Source organism: Erythrolamprus reginae, chromosome 1 (assembly GCF_031021105.1).
Source record: "Erythrolamprus reginae isolate rEryReg1 chromosome 1, rEryReg1.hap1, whole genome shotgun sequence".
NCBI classification, from domain to species: Eukaryota; Metazoa; Chordata; class Lepidosauria; order Squamata; family Dipsadidae; genus Erythrolamprus; species Erythrolamprus reginae.
In genome coordinates this window covers 26939338-26954225 of record NC_091950.1, presented here as the reverse complement: position 1 = coordinate 26954225, position 14888 = coordinate 26939338, and the positions used below count along the sequence as shown (strand labels likewise).

Sequence of the window (14888 nt, the reverse complement as noted above, 5' to 3'; positions counted from 1 at the left end):
AATACAGAAGAAAAGACAAAGGACATTCAGAAGGGAATGTTTAGCAGACACGAAAAGAGAGAGAGAGAGAGAGAGAGAGATAAAAGGCTGACAAAAAAGTCATTAAATCTTGGGATCTTCAAAAAGTTTAGAGATGATGGATAATTAGAAGCTATATTAATAAAATGGGAAAATATTAACAGGGAAACTAGTATAAGTGTCTTCTTATTTTATATAACTTATAAAATAAGTTAAGACTAGTAGATGGGAATTTAGGGTTAGGAAATTTAATTGTACTATTAACATTTATTATCATTAATCATTGTCGTACCACATGATTCTTGACAAATGTATATTTTATTTTATGTACGCTGAGAGCATATGCACCAAGACAAATTCCTTGTGTGTCCAATCACACTTGGCCAATAAAATTCTATTGTATTCTATTCTATTTACAGTGTGTTAAAAGTATATTGTGAACTTAAAATATTAAGGATTGGGAATTGTGGGGATCATGAGATACACTCTTGGGATTGATTAAATATTGTTAATATTCGGCGTTATTAATAATCCTACACTTTTGAAATGTTGAAGTTATGGTGAAATAATGAGTAATTTCAAAGATATTAAATAATAGTATTTAGTAGGGGTAACAAATATATGGCACAAAGAAATGTTATTTATGTTAAAATGAATTAATGGGAAAATGATGAAGGATTATGAAAAGAGAGTAGCATTGTTGAAGTTGAAAGATTAGGACCATACATACTGATTTGCATTATCACTGTTAAGAGTTGTTTAAAAAAGACTTGACTGAGTCAATGCACTGTCCACAAAATGTGTTTATATGAAAAAAAAATTGACAAAAAAGAAAAGATAAAGCGTTTGAAACCATTGGTGAAAGAATTGTACTTAAGGAAACAGGTAGTCCTTGATTTGAAACCGTAACGGAGCTTGCCCATCAGTTGTAATGCCGGTTGTAACTCAGATCACCCATATGACTGTCCTAATTCTATGACCTTATTTTTGGTGGACATTAAGCAAATACTCTCTGTTATTGTTAAGGAAATCAATGGTTTTCTGGGGGCTGTTTTTTCCCAAAAACTGGAAATAAATGCTGGTTTTCAGAAAAAAGTGTAACAAAATTTACTACTACTACTACTACTACTACTACTACTATTATTGTTATTATTACTATTGTTATTTGGATTTCTATGGCGCCCCTCTCCGAAGACTCGGGGTGGCTTACAACATGTAAAAACAGTAGGTTACAATAAGATTAAATACAATTAAATTAAAATTATATAACTACCTAAAATCCCTAGTTATATTAAAATCAATCACACCCATTCATATAGCAACCATACAATCGTTCGCTGGCCAGGGGCTAAAGTCTAATTGGCCAAAGCCTGGCGGCATAAATGCGTCTTAAGACTCTTACGAAAAGTGAGGAGGGTGGGGGCAGTGCGAATCTCCGGGGGGCAGCTGATTCCAGAGGGCCAGGGCCCCTACAGAGAAGGCTCTTCCCCTGGGCCCCAGCAAACAACATTGTCTAATTGATAGGATCTGGAGAAGGCCGACTCTGTGGGACCCACCCGGTCACTGGGATTCATGCGGCAGGAGGCGGTCCCGCAAGTAATCTGGTCCGATGCCGTGTAGGGCTTTATAGGTCATAACCAACACTTTGAATTGAGTCCGGAAACCAATTGGCAGCCAGTGCAGACCTTGGAGTATTGGAAAGACATGGGCGTGCCTGGGCAGACCCATGACCGCTCACGCGGCTGCATTCTGCACAATTTGCAGTTTCCGAACACTCTTCAAAGGTAGCCTCATTTAGAGAACTACCTTTGAAGAACGTAGTCAAAATGAAGTCAAGTTGCCCAGGGATGAGGGAGTTGTTGAACATCTGATAGGCAGTCATGTGACTGTGGGCGGGGGACAGTTGTTGTAACTTTGGAGCTGGGAACTGGGTTGTAAGTACCCCCCCGAGAGAACCATTGTAACTTTCAATGGCCCACCCAATGATCAGTCACAAGTTAAGGAGTACAAGTTACTTGTACTAGCAACAATTTGTCTGAAATATCCAGCCTTCAGAATATGACAATATATTTTAATATGAACCATTTTGCATTTTTGCTTCTACAATTTATTGCAGACTGTCTTGACTGTACAGCCTTTAGGGCTAAGTGTCTTTGGTCCTCAACCTGGAATTTTCTATTTATGTTAGGACTACAAATCCCATATTTTCTTATCAAGGTTGCATTCTAAAGTCTTGGTTCTGAACTGCCTGGGAAGAACCGAGCTAGGAAATTATGACTACATATGAAATGCCTATGTGAAGAAATAACCCAGTTCTGAATACTAGGAAAAGCAAGTAAAGGAAAAAGCTTCCAGTCTTATTGTGAGCCTCAACCAGTTGAACCTTGATCCAATCCAGTAGAGTCCCTTTCATGTTTAGTATTTCCAGTATTGTCATCTAGCTCCTATTTAGGGGGAAAAGTTAAGCACGGGAATAAAAAATAAGCTATCCAAACACAATTATTTATTTAGATGTTAGTTCTTCTCAGAACAGACAATTCAATTAAATCACCACTTCATCATATGTACAAGTTATGTCGACATCCTTCAATTATTACTAAAGATTTATATGTCATTTGGCAGCCCCATGAGTTTCAATCAGTGACTAGCAATTGTACATACGACAATGCTCTTTTATATGATAAAAGAAGACAGAGAAGGACATCTGCTTTTAGAATTGGGAAGTCCACGTTATTTTTCAGTGTGTACCAAAAATTCCCAGCCTTCACGTTTGCCAACCTTGACAACAGCTCCCAAGGCACCAAGACCAACACAAGATGCACTGCCGATAAGAAAATTCTTAGCTGGAAAGGGAGAAAACAAGCACTGGTTGGATCACAGGCTACAGATTATGTCTTATAATTATTCAGTTCAAAACCCCAAATCTCCATTGAATACGTTTAAAAAAACCCAACAACACAAAGGCACGACCAATACTAACTTTTGGCTCCTATCATTATCCCCGATGCACATCCTCCAATAAAGTAGTTCTTTGGGTCGTCTGGAGCGTCTCGAAGCTCAGCACTGATGCTGGACGTTGCCCCAAAAACTGCCCCTAAGATGGCTATGGAGGGAATAAAGAGAAGCTAAAGGAGGAAAACGATTTGTCAATTTCTGCAAGTCCAGCTATTTCATTATGCTAAAACAGCACTTTTTTATACAGAGACATCACCAGATGGGGCACAAATAAACTAAACTGGTTATATTGTCGGTATAAGGGGGTTCTCAGTCAAGATACAAATGGCCAGGCTCAAATTCTCATGTTCCAGACATCTTATAGAACTATGATGGCGAATCTATGGCACATTATTATTATTATTGTTGTTGTTGTTGTTGTTATTATTATTATTATTATTATTATTATTATTTATTAGATTCGTATGCCGCCACTCTCCGTAGACTCGGGGCGGCTCACAACAATAACAGAAACAATATAAGAACAAATCTAATAATTTAAAAAACACTAAAAACCCCATTATTAAAAGCAAACATACACACAAACATACCATGTATAAACTGTATAGGCCCGGGGGAGATGTCTCAGTTCCCCCATGCCTGACAGCAGAGATGGGTCTTAAGAACTTTATGAAAGGCAAGGAGGGTGGGGGCAGTTCTAATCTCCGGGGGGGAGCTGGTTCCAGAGGGTCGGGGCCGCCACAGAGAAGGCTCTTCTCCTGGGTCCCGCCAAACGACATTGTTTAGTCGACGGGACCTGGAGAAGGCCAACTCTGTGGGATCTAACCGGTCGCTGGGATTCGTGCGGCCCCGGAGATATTCTGGTCCGATGCCATGTGCCACAGATGGCACACAGAGCCTTCTCTGTGGGTATGTGAGTTGTCACCAGGGTTGGGCTGATGCCTGGAGGGGGGAGAACGCAATCGGGATAGTGAAAATGGAGCTCCAACCATAGTTCCCTCTAAGCTGAGCAGTGAGCAATTGCTCACTTAAAAATCATCATCAACTCAGAGTTTTCCAAACCTGCCCAGAAGCCGAGAGGGAAAGAGTGAGAGGGAAGGAGAGAGAGAGGAAGAGAGAGAAACAGATAGAAAAAAGAGAGGAAGGAAAAGAGAAAGAAAAAGAATGGGAGTAAGGAAGAGAGAAAGAAAATCAAAATCTAGTTTTAAACTAGCTCAACTATTTAAGTGGCATTTTGATATTGATAGAGTTGCCCTATTATGAGCTCACTGTTATAGACACACAGTACAGTATTTTATTTTGAAATTCTCTGAGGCAAAACAGGGTGGGTTTTTTGTTTGTTTGTTTGTTTGTTTGTTTATTATTTCTGTGCCGCCCAGTCCCAAAGGGACTGCTGCTCAGACACTATACTTTTCCGCCCACCCTCCCAAAAAAAATAGAGGGAACACTGGCTCCAACCCAGAGCACCCAATTTGCACTGAAAGATGAACATAAGAAGAGACATGCTGAATCAGGCCAAAGCCCATCGAGTCCAGCATTGTGTGTCACACAGTGGCCCACCAATTGTACATGGGGACCTTGAGTAGAAAGAGAAGGCAAGACCCTCCCTTTCCCCTGAGCCCCAACAAATGGTACCCAGGGGAATCCTGCCTGCCTCAACCAACATAAAGGCAGCGCTTGGACATCCGTTTCAATAACCACCGATACACTTGGCATCCATGAATCTGTCTAATCCTGCCTTGAAGCTATCCAGGCTGACAGCTGTCATGACCTCTTCTGGAAGTGAATTCCATGAACCAACGACCCTCTGGGTGAAGAAATATTTCCCTTGGTTTGTCCTCACTTTCTTGCCTATGAGCTTTAGGGAGTGGCCCCTCGTCCTAGTATTGTGTGATCACCTTTTCTATCCCGTGCATGATTTTATACAAAAGCCGCCCCGAGTCTTCGGAGAGGGGCGGCATACAAATCCAAATAATAAATAAATAAAATAAATAAAATCAAGTCACCCCTTAAACACCGTCTTTCAAGGCTGAAGAGATCAAGGCGTTGCAACCTGGTTTCATAAGGGAGATGTTTGAAAGAAAATGCAGGGCGTCCTGCATAAGCCACGCCCACAATGTGGTAGTAAAAAATTGGTAGCCCTTCACTGGTTATCACCCAGCTCAGCTCCTCTACGCATGCATCTCCCATCAGCCAGCTAATTTTCAGGTATCTACCGTGGTGGTGTGCATGCAGAAGACGCGGGCGCATGTGAGAGACACAGCATTTTAACCCCGCGGCCTGCTTTTGGTCCCGAGGGGCTGCAGGGAGTTCAGCTAGGCCCAAAACGGGGGGGGGGGGGAGGTCACTTTCTAAGGTTTCGCCTAATGATGTGAAGAACATTTTATTTATTTGAAAGAATGTGAGTGAAAATACGTAAAATTATTTGCTGAGCATAGAGTAGGCTGCTTTGAGGATCTTGGAAGGCTTTCTAGGTCTCCCAAGATGCTCAAACGAAAACATTCCATAAAATTATTTTGTGACACAGTTTGAAATAAAAACACCACTATTTGAACCCTACTGGTTTCAGCTAAGGCAGTGAAGCTTTTTTTCCTCGGGTGCCGAAAGAGCATGTGTTCGTGCATGCACAAACACCCACGTCCATAATTCAATGCCAGGGGAGGGCAAAAACAGCTTCCCCCATCTCACAGAGGCACTCTGGAGGCCGGAAACAGCCTGTTTCCCAACTTCGGGGGGCCCAGTAGGCTTGTGTTTCACCCACTACAGACTCTAAAGGCTTCCCTGGAGCCAGGGTGCGGCAAAAATGCCCTCTCTCATCACCATGGAGACTCTATGGAAGCCAAAAAATACCCTCCCTGAGCCTCCTTGCAAGACAAAAATCAGCTGGCTGGCACACACATGCACACTGGAGCTGAGCTAGGGCAGCAAATATGGCTCTCCGTGCCACCTGCGGCACCCTGCCATAGGTTCGCCATCACTGAGCTAAGGGCTGTTCTCATACCAAGTCACTACTGAAAAGGCAACGTTCAATCTGTAAGCATCTACTCTATCCCCAATATTTTTGTGCAGGGGCATTGTGGGAAAGCACACAACACTTTCAAAAGGCTACTTCAGAAGGAGAGATGTCCTCTCCTCCTGAATGTGAACATCTCTTGAACAAAAGAAATTAAAATGCATTAATTATTGACTAAAATCTACCTTTAAGCTTACGTTTACAGTACAAGTTAGTACTTGGACAGTAATTTAAGAATTTTTAAACTTCTAAGTTTGGTTTTATTATAAAATCTCTGCTTTAAATCATATCTTTTCAGGAAATATATACAGTAGTACCTCTACTTAAGAACTTAATTCGTTCTGTGACCAGGTTGTTAAGTAGAAACATTTTTAAGTTGGAGCAATTTTTCCCATAGGAATCAATGTAAAAGCAAGTAACGCGTGCAAAGCCATTAGGAAAGAAATAAAAGCTCGGAATTTGGGTGGGAGGAGGAGGAAGAAGAGGAGGAGGACAGTCGCTGCTGAAGGAAGAAGGTGAGATGAAGGGAATCAAAAAATAAAATGCTTTGTCTGCTCTAGACTGCCAAAGCCTCCTTAAGCGCCACCGAAAGGCTCCTCTGGCAGAAAAGCCCGAGATGGCCGGGATTAAAGGGGGAATGGCAGGAAACTGGCCGGGCCCCTATGCCGCTCTCAAATTTCCTGGGAAATTTTTCCAGGCTCGGGTTCTTAAGTAGAAAACAGTTCTTAAATAGAGGCCAAAAAATCTTGAACCCCCCAGGTTCTTATCTAGAAAAGTTCTTAAGTAGAGGCGTTCTTAAGTTGAGGTACCACTGTATATATAAATTAAACTTGAAACACTGAGTTTAAAAACTGAGATACCAGTACAAATCAAACACAGTCTTAAAAAAAAAATGAAATACAAATGAAAACGAAACCTTGATTACTTCGCACACTGTTTTAAGCCTTGCTTTCTAATTGGCTCTGTTCACTAAAGAGAATAGGGATCAACCATGATTTACAACCACAGTGCTTTCATTCACATAATATATGCTCAGCCACAAGTCAACAAACTGCATTGACTTGCACTGAATGTTACAAACCAAAGAAGTAGGCCTTACCCATCGTGGCAGTGGATCTGGCTAATCTGATAAGTCCTTCTAGGTTTGTTTCGGGTGAGTACAGAATTACATGGTAAGTTGAACCAAAAAGACCTACGGAAATATTTTTTTTAAAAGGGGATGACATAAAAAGGTTAGTAGTACCAGCAACAACAAAACCTTTCATTATTTTAAAATGAGGAAAGTAAACCAATTATAATTAACTATTTTTTTCTTATTGGCAACAACCCTTTCTTGCCTTCTTAAGTGAATTACTGCAGTTGTTAATAAAAACAGTTGTTCAGGTGAACTTGGCTTTCCTGTTGCTTTTGCTTGTCAGAAGATTGCAAAAGATGTTCACATGACCTCAAGACACTACACCAATCAAGTCAGTTGCCAAGCACCTGAATTTTGATCACATGACCATGGGGATGGTCATAAGTCTGAAAAATGATCATAAATCACTTCCCGTGCTGTTGTAACTTTGAATGGTCACTAAATAAACTGTTGAAAGTTCAGAACTACCTGTCCTGTACCTATCCATGTCACTCTATCACAGTGATGGCGAACCTTTTTTTCCTTAGGTGCTGAAAGAGCATGCGTGTGCGCTATCGTGTATGCGCGAGTGCCCATATCCATAATTCAATGCCTGGGGAGGGTGAAAACAGCTTCCCCTATGTTGTGATTCAGCCTGAGGCTCCTCAGGGACCGGCTGGATCTCTGCTGGCTCCATGCCCAGAGGAGGAGGACAGTGAACAGAAAGGGGAGGACCAGGCAGACGGGGGAGAGGAATGTCAGGAAGAGGAGGAGGGAGAGCAGCCTGAGACCCCGGGGGGGGGGGGGGGCTCTCCCCAGCTAGTAGCCTGGATTCATTGGATGAAGACGCACAGGCTATAATAGACATGAGGCAGCGACGTGCAGCTCAAAGACGGGGCCAATTAGAAAGGTATTTCCATCCCTGAATTGGCAACAGCTGGGTTTGGGTGTGGTTCTCCTCAGCAGGGTTGAAAAGGCAGGCCCGCCCTTACAGTCTTGTGCAGCGTTATCAACTGGGAGTCCTGTGACCTTGCTTCGAGTCTCGGCGTCTCTGATCTTGGCTTGTGGCCTAGAAGTCTGGAAGACTTGGGGGAGGCGTGGGTTTTATTATCTCCAGCGTTGTTTTTGCCAGCAAGAATCCTGTTTTATTGCCTGGCCTTCGTGAAACCTCTGTGAAGCTTCAGAATGTTCCTGTCTGTAAGAACAGTTTTTGTTACCTGTGTTTGCTTTGAATTATATAAACTGCCTTTGCTTTTTACCAGTGTGTCTGCCTACTCTTTTTGGTTGGTGTTGGCGTATGGGGGGACCCAGACAGAACACCCTACCCCACGGAAGCCCTCTGGAAGCTGGAAACGGCCTGTTTCCCAACGTCTAGTGGGCCAAGTAGGCTCGTGTTTCGCCCTCCAAAGGCTTCCCTGGAGATAGGGGGAGGGTATAAACATCCTTCCCCATCCCCCCAGAAGCTCTCTGGAAGCCAAAAACGCCCTCCCAGAGCCTCTGTGCGAGCCAAAAATCAGCTGGCCACCACACACGTGCACATTGGAGCTGAGCTAGGGCAACAGCTCGTGTGCCAACAGATATGGCTCTGCAGGTCATCTGTGGCACCCAGGCTATAAGTTCGCCATCACTGCTCTATCAGAATCTGTTTATTAAAGGACAAAATCATGTTACTTTACTATACTGACCATGGATTAAAACAGAGCAGCCTGCAATTGACAATTTGTCCTCAGATGGGACTAGGCTTACAGCATCTTTCTCAATCTGATGCTCTCCTGAGCTGTGGTTTTTGAATTCCAGAATCAAGGAAAATCTATCTATCTATCCTGTAAAGAGTACCTTTAAAAAAGTTAAAATATAAAAGGAATAGAATAGAATAAAATCGAATTCTTTATTGGCCAAGTGTGGTTGAACACACAAGGAATGCATATGCTCTCAGTGTACATAAAAGAAAAGATACATTTGTCAAGAATCATGAGGTACAACACTTAATGATTATAGCAGTCAAATAAGCAATGAAGAAACAATCAATATTAATAAAAATCTTAGCAGGGGTCGACAAAGTTGTTCAGAATCTAGGAGCCAGCCAAAAAATTTAGGAGCCAGAATTTTTTTTAAGCAAACTTGGTTTTTAATTTAACAAAAAAAACATTACAAACGTTATAAACAACATTTTACTTTTAAAGATAATAAATATTATATTTTGATATTTTAGATTTTAGGCAACATTCTAGTGTTTTTCACTTTGCGTTTTGTGGCCATGAACATGCCTTGTGATTTTAGAGCTGAAGTACCAGTGGTCCACAGCCTTGGCAGGATCAAACGCCTTCACAGATGGCCCATTCATGGTGATCATAAACAAGTCACTTAAACTTTCTTCTTGCATCCTTGATCTGAATTTATTTTTGACCATGTTCATCAAACTAAATCCTCTTTCACAACATGAGGTTGAGACAGGGAGCACCGCTACAATCGACAACAGGTTTCCCAGAACTGGAAATCTCTCGGTGTTGGAGAGTGCCAAATCCAGAAGCTCACACAGTTTCTTTCCTTTTCCAATGACCTTAAACTCATACCACTCATTGAGGAGTGAGTGAATGCATTGGTCATCACTTTCAGGTGGAGATAGCTGTTTACGAAAATGATGAGCCAATGCAGTAATCTCAACCACACCGTAGTCCGGTGTGGTTGAGATTACTGGCCCGAAGGGAAGGAGCGGTTCGGGTTCCCCCCTCTCTCTTTCTCTCTCTCTCTTCTCTTTCTCTCACTCACTCTCTTTCTATCTCTCCCTCTTTCTCTCTACCTTTCTTTCTTTCTCTCTCTCCCTTTCTCTGTCCCTCTCTTTCTTTCTCTCTGTTCTTCTCTTTCTTTCTTTCTCTCTGTCCCTCTTTCTTTCTCTCTGCCCCTCTCTTTCTCTCTCTCCTTCTCTATCTCTCCCTCTTTCTCTCTCCCCCTTTCTATCTCTCCTCTTCCTTTCTCTCTCTTTCTCTCTCCCTTATTTTTTCTCTCTCTCTCTTTCTCTCTCATGCACCACACCAGCAGCAGAGAGAGAAAGAGAGAGGTAGAGATCGGGCGCGTTACCGGGTGGTGGAGGCGGTGTGGGGCCATGTGTGTGTGTGTGAAGATGGGGAAGGGGGGGAGTTTTGAGGAAAAGATGGAAACGCCTCGCCCCAAAGAGGGAGCGAGAGAAACGCGCTGGAAGCGAGCTAGACAAATGGGTGGAGGCCAAGGTGAAGCCGGATGACAAGCAAAGCAGGTCCGCCTCCTTCGCAGAGGGGCGCGAAGAAGGTTGGCACAACCCAACGTCAAAAGTTTGCTGAAGTCCACTGGCAGCCCATCTTCGTGGGCGGGTGGGCGGGCGGAGGGGCGAAGTGTTCAGCGAGCTCTTCGTCGCCCTCCGCTCTCTCTCTTTCTCTCTCATACACCACGCCAGCAACAGAGAGAGAAAGAGAGAGAGCGGAAGGCGGCTTGCTGGTCCACGCTCGCCTGGATAAGCGGTCCCGCATGGCCCCAGCGCCGTGGCCACCACCGGGAAGTCGGAGAGCAGCTTCTTGACGAAGCAGCTCGCTGAGGAAGTTTGCCTGGCCCACACTCGACGACTCGTCCACCAGGAAGACCAGCTCCAAGCGGTCGCTCTTCTCTTGCAACTGCCTCACCTGCCGCTTGAAAGCACGCCCGAGTTTCTCCACTCGGTTGCCCGCCGCTGCAGCGGGAGACTCCGCCAACGACGTCCCGGTGGCGCCCGTCTTGAACGGAGCCGAGAGCGCCGCTAGGGAGCTCAAGTTGAAGGGGCGGTAGAGGTTGCGCGGCTGCCCGGGCGTCCATGCCAGAGCCCCGCCGACCCACAAGCACATCCCGGCGAGCCACCACATCCCTCCGGGCTCGTCCACCGTCTATGATTAAAGTCATTTTAAAAAAAATTCCCTCGAGTTTCCTCATGTCGGGCCCGCGCCTTTCCCCCCCAGACGGCGGAAATCTCCTCAGTCGCCTCACCACGGCGCGCACGTGGCGAGGGCTGGCGCGCGTTTGTCTCGGTTTGGCGCTTTCCCGCTTAATAATAAAATAAAATTATAATTACCCTCCTTTCGCCACCCCCCTTGTAAGCCCTTCTCTACCTCTCTCTTTCTCTCTCTGCTGCTGGTAAGGGCAGGCAGCCGGCAAGAGGGAGGGTACAGACTGGGCATGTGCAAGGAGCCGCTGACTGCGGGCCCCAATTTGCCCGGGGCCCGGTACAGCAGTCCCAGTAGTACCCGTCTATCGGCGGCCCTGCGTCTGTGTGCGGTGGGGGGGAGTGAAGGGGTTCGAGTAGGAGGCGGAATGGAGGCAAGGGGGGGAGGGAGAGACGCACGCAAGCGCAGGGGACGCTGGGAAAGCAGCTCGCTCCGAGGTTGATGGGCGGAGCTACGGAAGCCAAGATGTACCATTTCTGGGCGTAAACACAAGGCGGGAAAAATATACTGTATACATACAGTACAGCAGGCAACATTTTCTAGGCGCCAGACAACATTTTCTAGGCGCCACTGGCGACCAGGCGCCTGGGTTTGTCGATCCCAGTCTTAAGGATACAAGCAATAAGTTAGTCATATAATCATTAGTGGGAGGAAATGGATGATAGGAATGATGAGAAAAAACTAGCAGTAATAGTAGTGCAGACTTAGTAAATAGTTTGACATACTTGAAGCCAAAGGTAAAGGAACATATATTTATTTCATGGGAGAGAGAGAGAGAGAGAGAGAAAGAGATTTTATCATTCTTACTGGCATGTATAAGCTTGCATATACTGTAATAGCAAATTTAATCAATATATTGAATTAGATCTGTTAAAGGATTCCAGAGGAATAATAATACTTGCCTATTTTGGAAATTAGGTATTGTTTGTCTTGAATGCTAATAATCTATTTTAATAGAGGTTTTGGGGGGGAAAGCCATCAATTATTATTATTATTATTTTATTTTTAATTTTTTTTAAATTTGTATGCTGCCCCTCTCTGTAGACTCAGAGACTCAATACCTTTTCATTTAAAAATTAACACTGTACTTTCAAATACATTTTTATTGGGTTTTTTCAAATATTTCAATATGATATCTGAGAAGAGGTTTTCTAGTGATTTCCTTCGTTCATGGAAGGAGCAAAATAGATAATCATTCCCACCTGGCTGAAATGAATATTTTTATTTTTATTTATTTGTATCCTGCTTTTATTATATTTTACAAACAATCCAAGGCAGTGAACATATCTTCCTCCTCCTATTTTCCTTACAACAACAACAACAACCCTGTGTGATGGGCTGGCTAAAAAGAGAGTGACTGATCCAAAGTGGCTTTCATGACTAAGGCGGCTCTTGAACTCATGATCTGCTGCTTTCTAGCCTGGTGCCTTATCCACTAGACTAGGGATATATAACCTGGATTTCTTTCAGAGCCAGCTCAATATTGTAGTTCTCCTCTGCAGGCCAGCCGGGTGTGGGGAGAGGTGGAGGACACCAGATGGATACCAGTCAAAATGGAGTGCGGTTTGGGGCCTGGATGGCTTCCTGCAGCACCCTGCTGGCCAAAACAATCTTTCCTGTCACATTTGTTAAGTGAATAACTGCAGTTAAGTTAGTAACACAGTTGCTAAATGAATCTGGCTTCCCCATTGACTTTGCTTGTCAGAAGGTCACAAAAGGTGATCACATGACCCTGGGATGCTGCTACCCATCATAAATATGTCAGTTGCCAAGTGTCTGAATTTTGACATGAGCATGGGGATGCTGCAATGGTCTTGAATTGCATTGCATAGCATAGAATAGAATAGGTGTAGGCACATGCACATATACCCCTTTGCCGCCCTGAGTCCCATGGGATTGGGTGGCATATAAATCAAATAAATTAAATGTTAAATGTTGGCATGCGAACCAAAAATGGTTCGCCATCAGTATTGGGTTCCTACCAGTACAAATGAGGATGCCACACCAGTAGTAAAACTGGAGCTGCCTGTGCAGCTTTGGGTGTCAGGCGTGTGTGCACAAGTCCTGGCGAGATTTTGCTTCACAAAGGTTATTTTTGGCTTCTGTGCATGCGCAGAAGCAATTTTTTTTTCAAAATCTCGTATGTGTGCATCCTCTTGCAAGATTTTGCTTCCTGCGCATATGCCAAGATGCACGTGCACACAAGCCAGAGACCCAAAGCTTCATGTGCAGCACACCAGCAGCAGCAGTAGGGGCCACCCTTGCCTGTTCAACATCACTGGTATAGTGATGTCCTGCTTGAGCAGGGGGCTGGACTAGATGACCTCCAAGGTGCCTCCCAACTCAGTTCTTAAAATAGTACCTTTGAGACAAGAAGGTGCATGCATGTCGGAAATAGTATAGGCAGGTATAGGGTGTCCTGCCAGGGCAGGGGGATGGATTAGATAACCAAGGTATCTTCCAGCTCTCGTCTTGATTGACAGGTCCTTAATGGACAATAAGGACCTGTATACTGCACGAGTCAAGAAGAAGGCTGTGAAAATATTTACTGACCCCTCGCATCCTGGACATAAACTGTTTCAACTCCTACCCTCACAACGCCGCTATAGAGCACTGCACACCAAGGCAACTAGACACAAGAACAGTTTTCCCCCGAACGCCATCACTCTGCTAAACAAATAATTCCCTCAACACTGTCAAACTGTTTACTAAGTCTGCACTACTATTACTACTAGTTTTTCTCACCATTCCTATCACCCATTTCCTACCACTTATGACTGTATGACTGTATAATTATCTTTCAATTTGCACTGAAAGATGATGATGATGATAATAATAATAATAATAATAATAATAATGTCGTTGTCGCCTTGTGGATTTGTATGCCGCCCCTCTCCGCAGACTTAGTAAACAGAAAAGAAAGAAAATGTTGAAAGAAAATGCAGGGTGTCCTGCATAAGCCATGCCCACAGTGGGGTAGTAAAAATTTTGGTAGCCCTTCACTGTGTATGACTGTAACTTGTTGCTTGCATTCTTAAGATTAATATTTTATTTATTAAAAATAATTTAATATTTATTAATATCCCCCGTTGCTTATTTGACCCCTATGACAATCATTAAGTGTTGTACCTCATGATTCTTGACAAATGTATCTCTTTCTTACACTGAGACCCAAGGTGGCGCAGTGTGTAGAGTGCAGCACTGCAGGCCACTGAAGCTGACTGCTAGATCTGCAGGTCAGCGGTTCAAATCTCATCACCGGCTCAAGGTTGACTCAGCCTTCCATTCTTCCAAGGTGGGTAAAATGAGGTCATGGATTGTGGGGGCAATATGTGCTATTGCTAACATATTGTAAACCGCCCTGAGTCTAAGGAGAAGGGCGGCATTAAAAAAAACGAATATATAAATAAATAAAAAATGCACCAAAGGCAAATTCCTTGTGTGTGATTGGACACAGAATGAATTTGCCTTTGGTGCATATTTTATTGGATATTGATTGGACACACTTGGCCAATAAAGAATTCTATTCTATTCTATTCTATTGGGGAAGGAGGCTCGACAGCGATGGAAGGTCAAGCACGGGGATATTTATTGTCACGATTCCCGGGTGGAATCGCAGCCTTCACAGTTAACGGCCCGACTCGGTTGGGTTCTCACCGGCGAGGGCCCCGAGGCGACCGGCCAGCCAAGTCTTGCGGAAACAGTTGGTCTCCTCGAAAATCTCCCCGGAGCCCTCCATGTTGACGTCGACCGCGGCGACGGGAGCATAAACTACCACGAGATTTCACCAAGGACACTACCCTGAACCTGGTCTCGCGAGAACATGGAGGGAGCCGGCGTT

The 14888-nt window shown here is 44.0% G+C and overlaps 1 protein-coding gene across 1 annotated transcript; it reads right to left on the bottom strand.

The window, feature by feature from the left end:
- Nucleotides 1-2506: 2506 nt before the first annotated feature.
- On the bottom strand, nucleotides 2507-14849 carry NDUFA11 (NADH:ubiquinone oxidoreductase subunit A11). The gene is made up of 4 exons (XM_070747886.1): nucleotides 14705-14849; nucleotides 7086-7178; nucleotides 2999-3121; nucleotides 2507-2861 (listed from the first exon to the last, which is right to left on the bottom strand). The coding sequence occupies exons 1-4, from the start codon at nucleotides 14784-14786 to the stop codon at nucleotides 2749-2751; spliced, it is 411 nt and encodes a 136-aa protein (XP_070603987.1). The 5' UTR covers nucleotides 14787-14849; the 3' UTR covers nucleotides 2507-2748.
- Nucleotides 14850-14888: the final 39 nt, after the last annotated feature.

Excerpts from the sequence above, each read along its gene's own strand:
- NDUFA11 (XM_070747886.1), bottom strand. The coding sequence starts at position 14,786 with ATGGAGGGCTCCGGGGAGATTTTCGAGGAGACCAACTGTTTCCGCAAG. Across the intron at positions 7,179-14,704 it reads TCGCCTCGGGGCCCTCGCCG|GTCTTTTTGGTTCAACTTAC; the intron begins GTGAGAACCCAA and ends ATATTTCCGTAG. Across the intron at positions 2,862-2,998 it reads GATAATGATAGGAGCCAAAA|CTAAGAATTTTCTTATCGGC; the intron begins GTTAGTATTGGT and ends CTCCCTTTCCAG.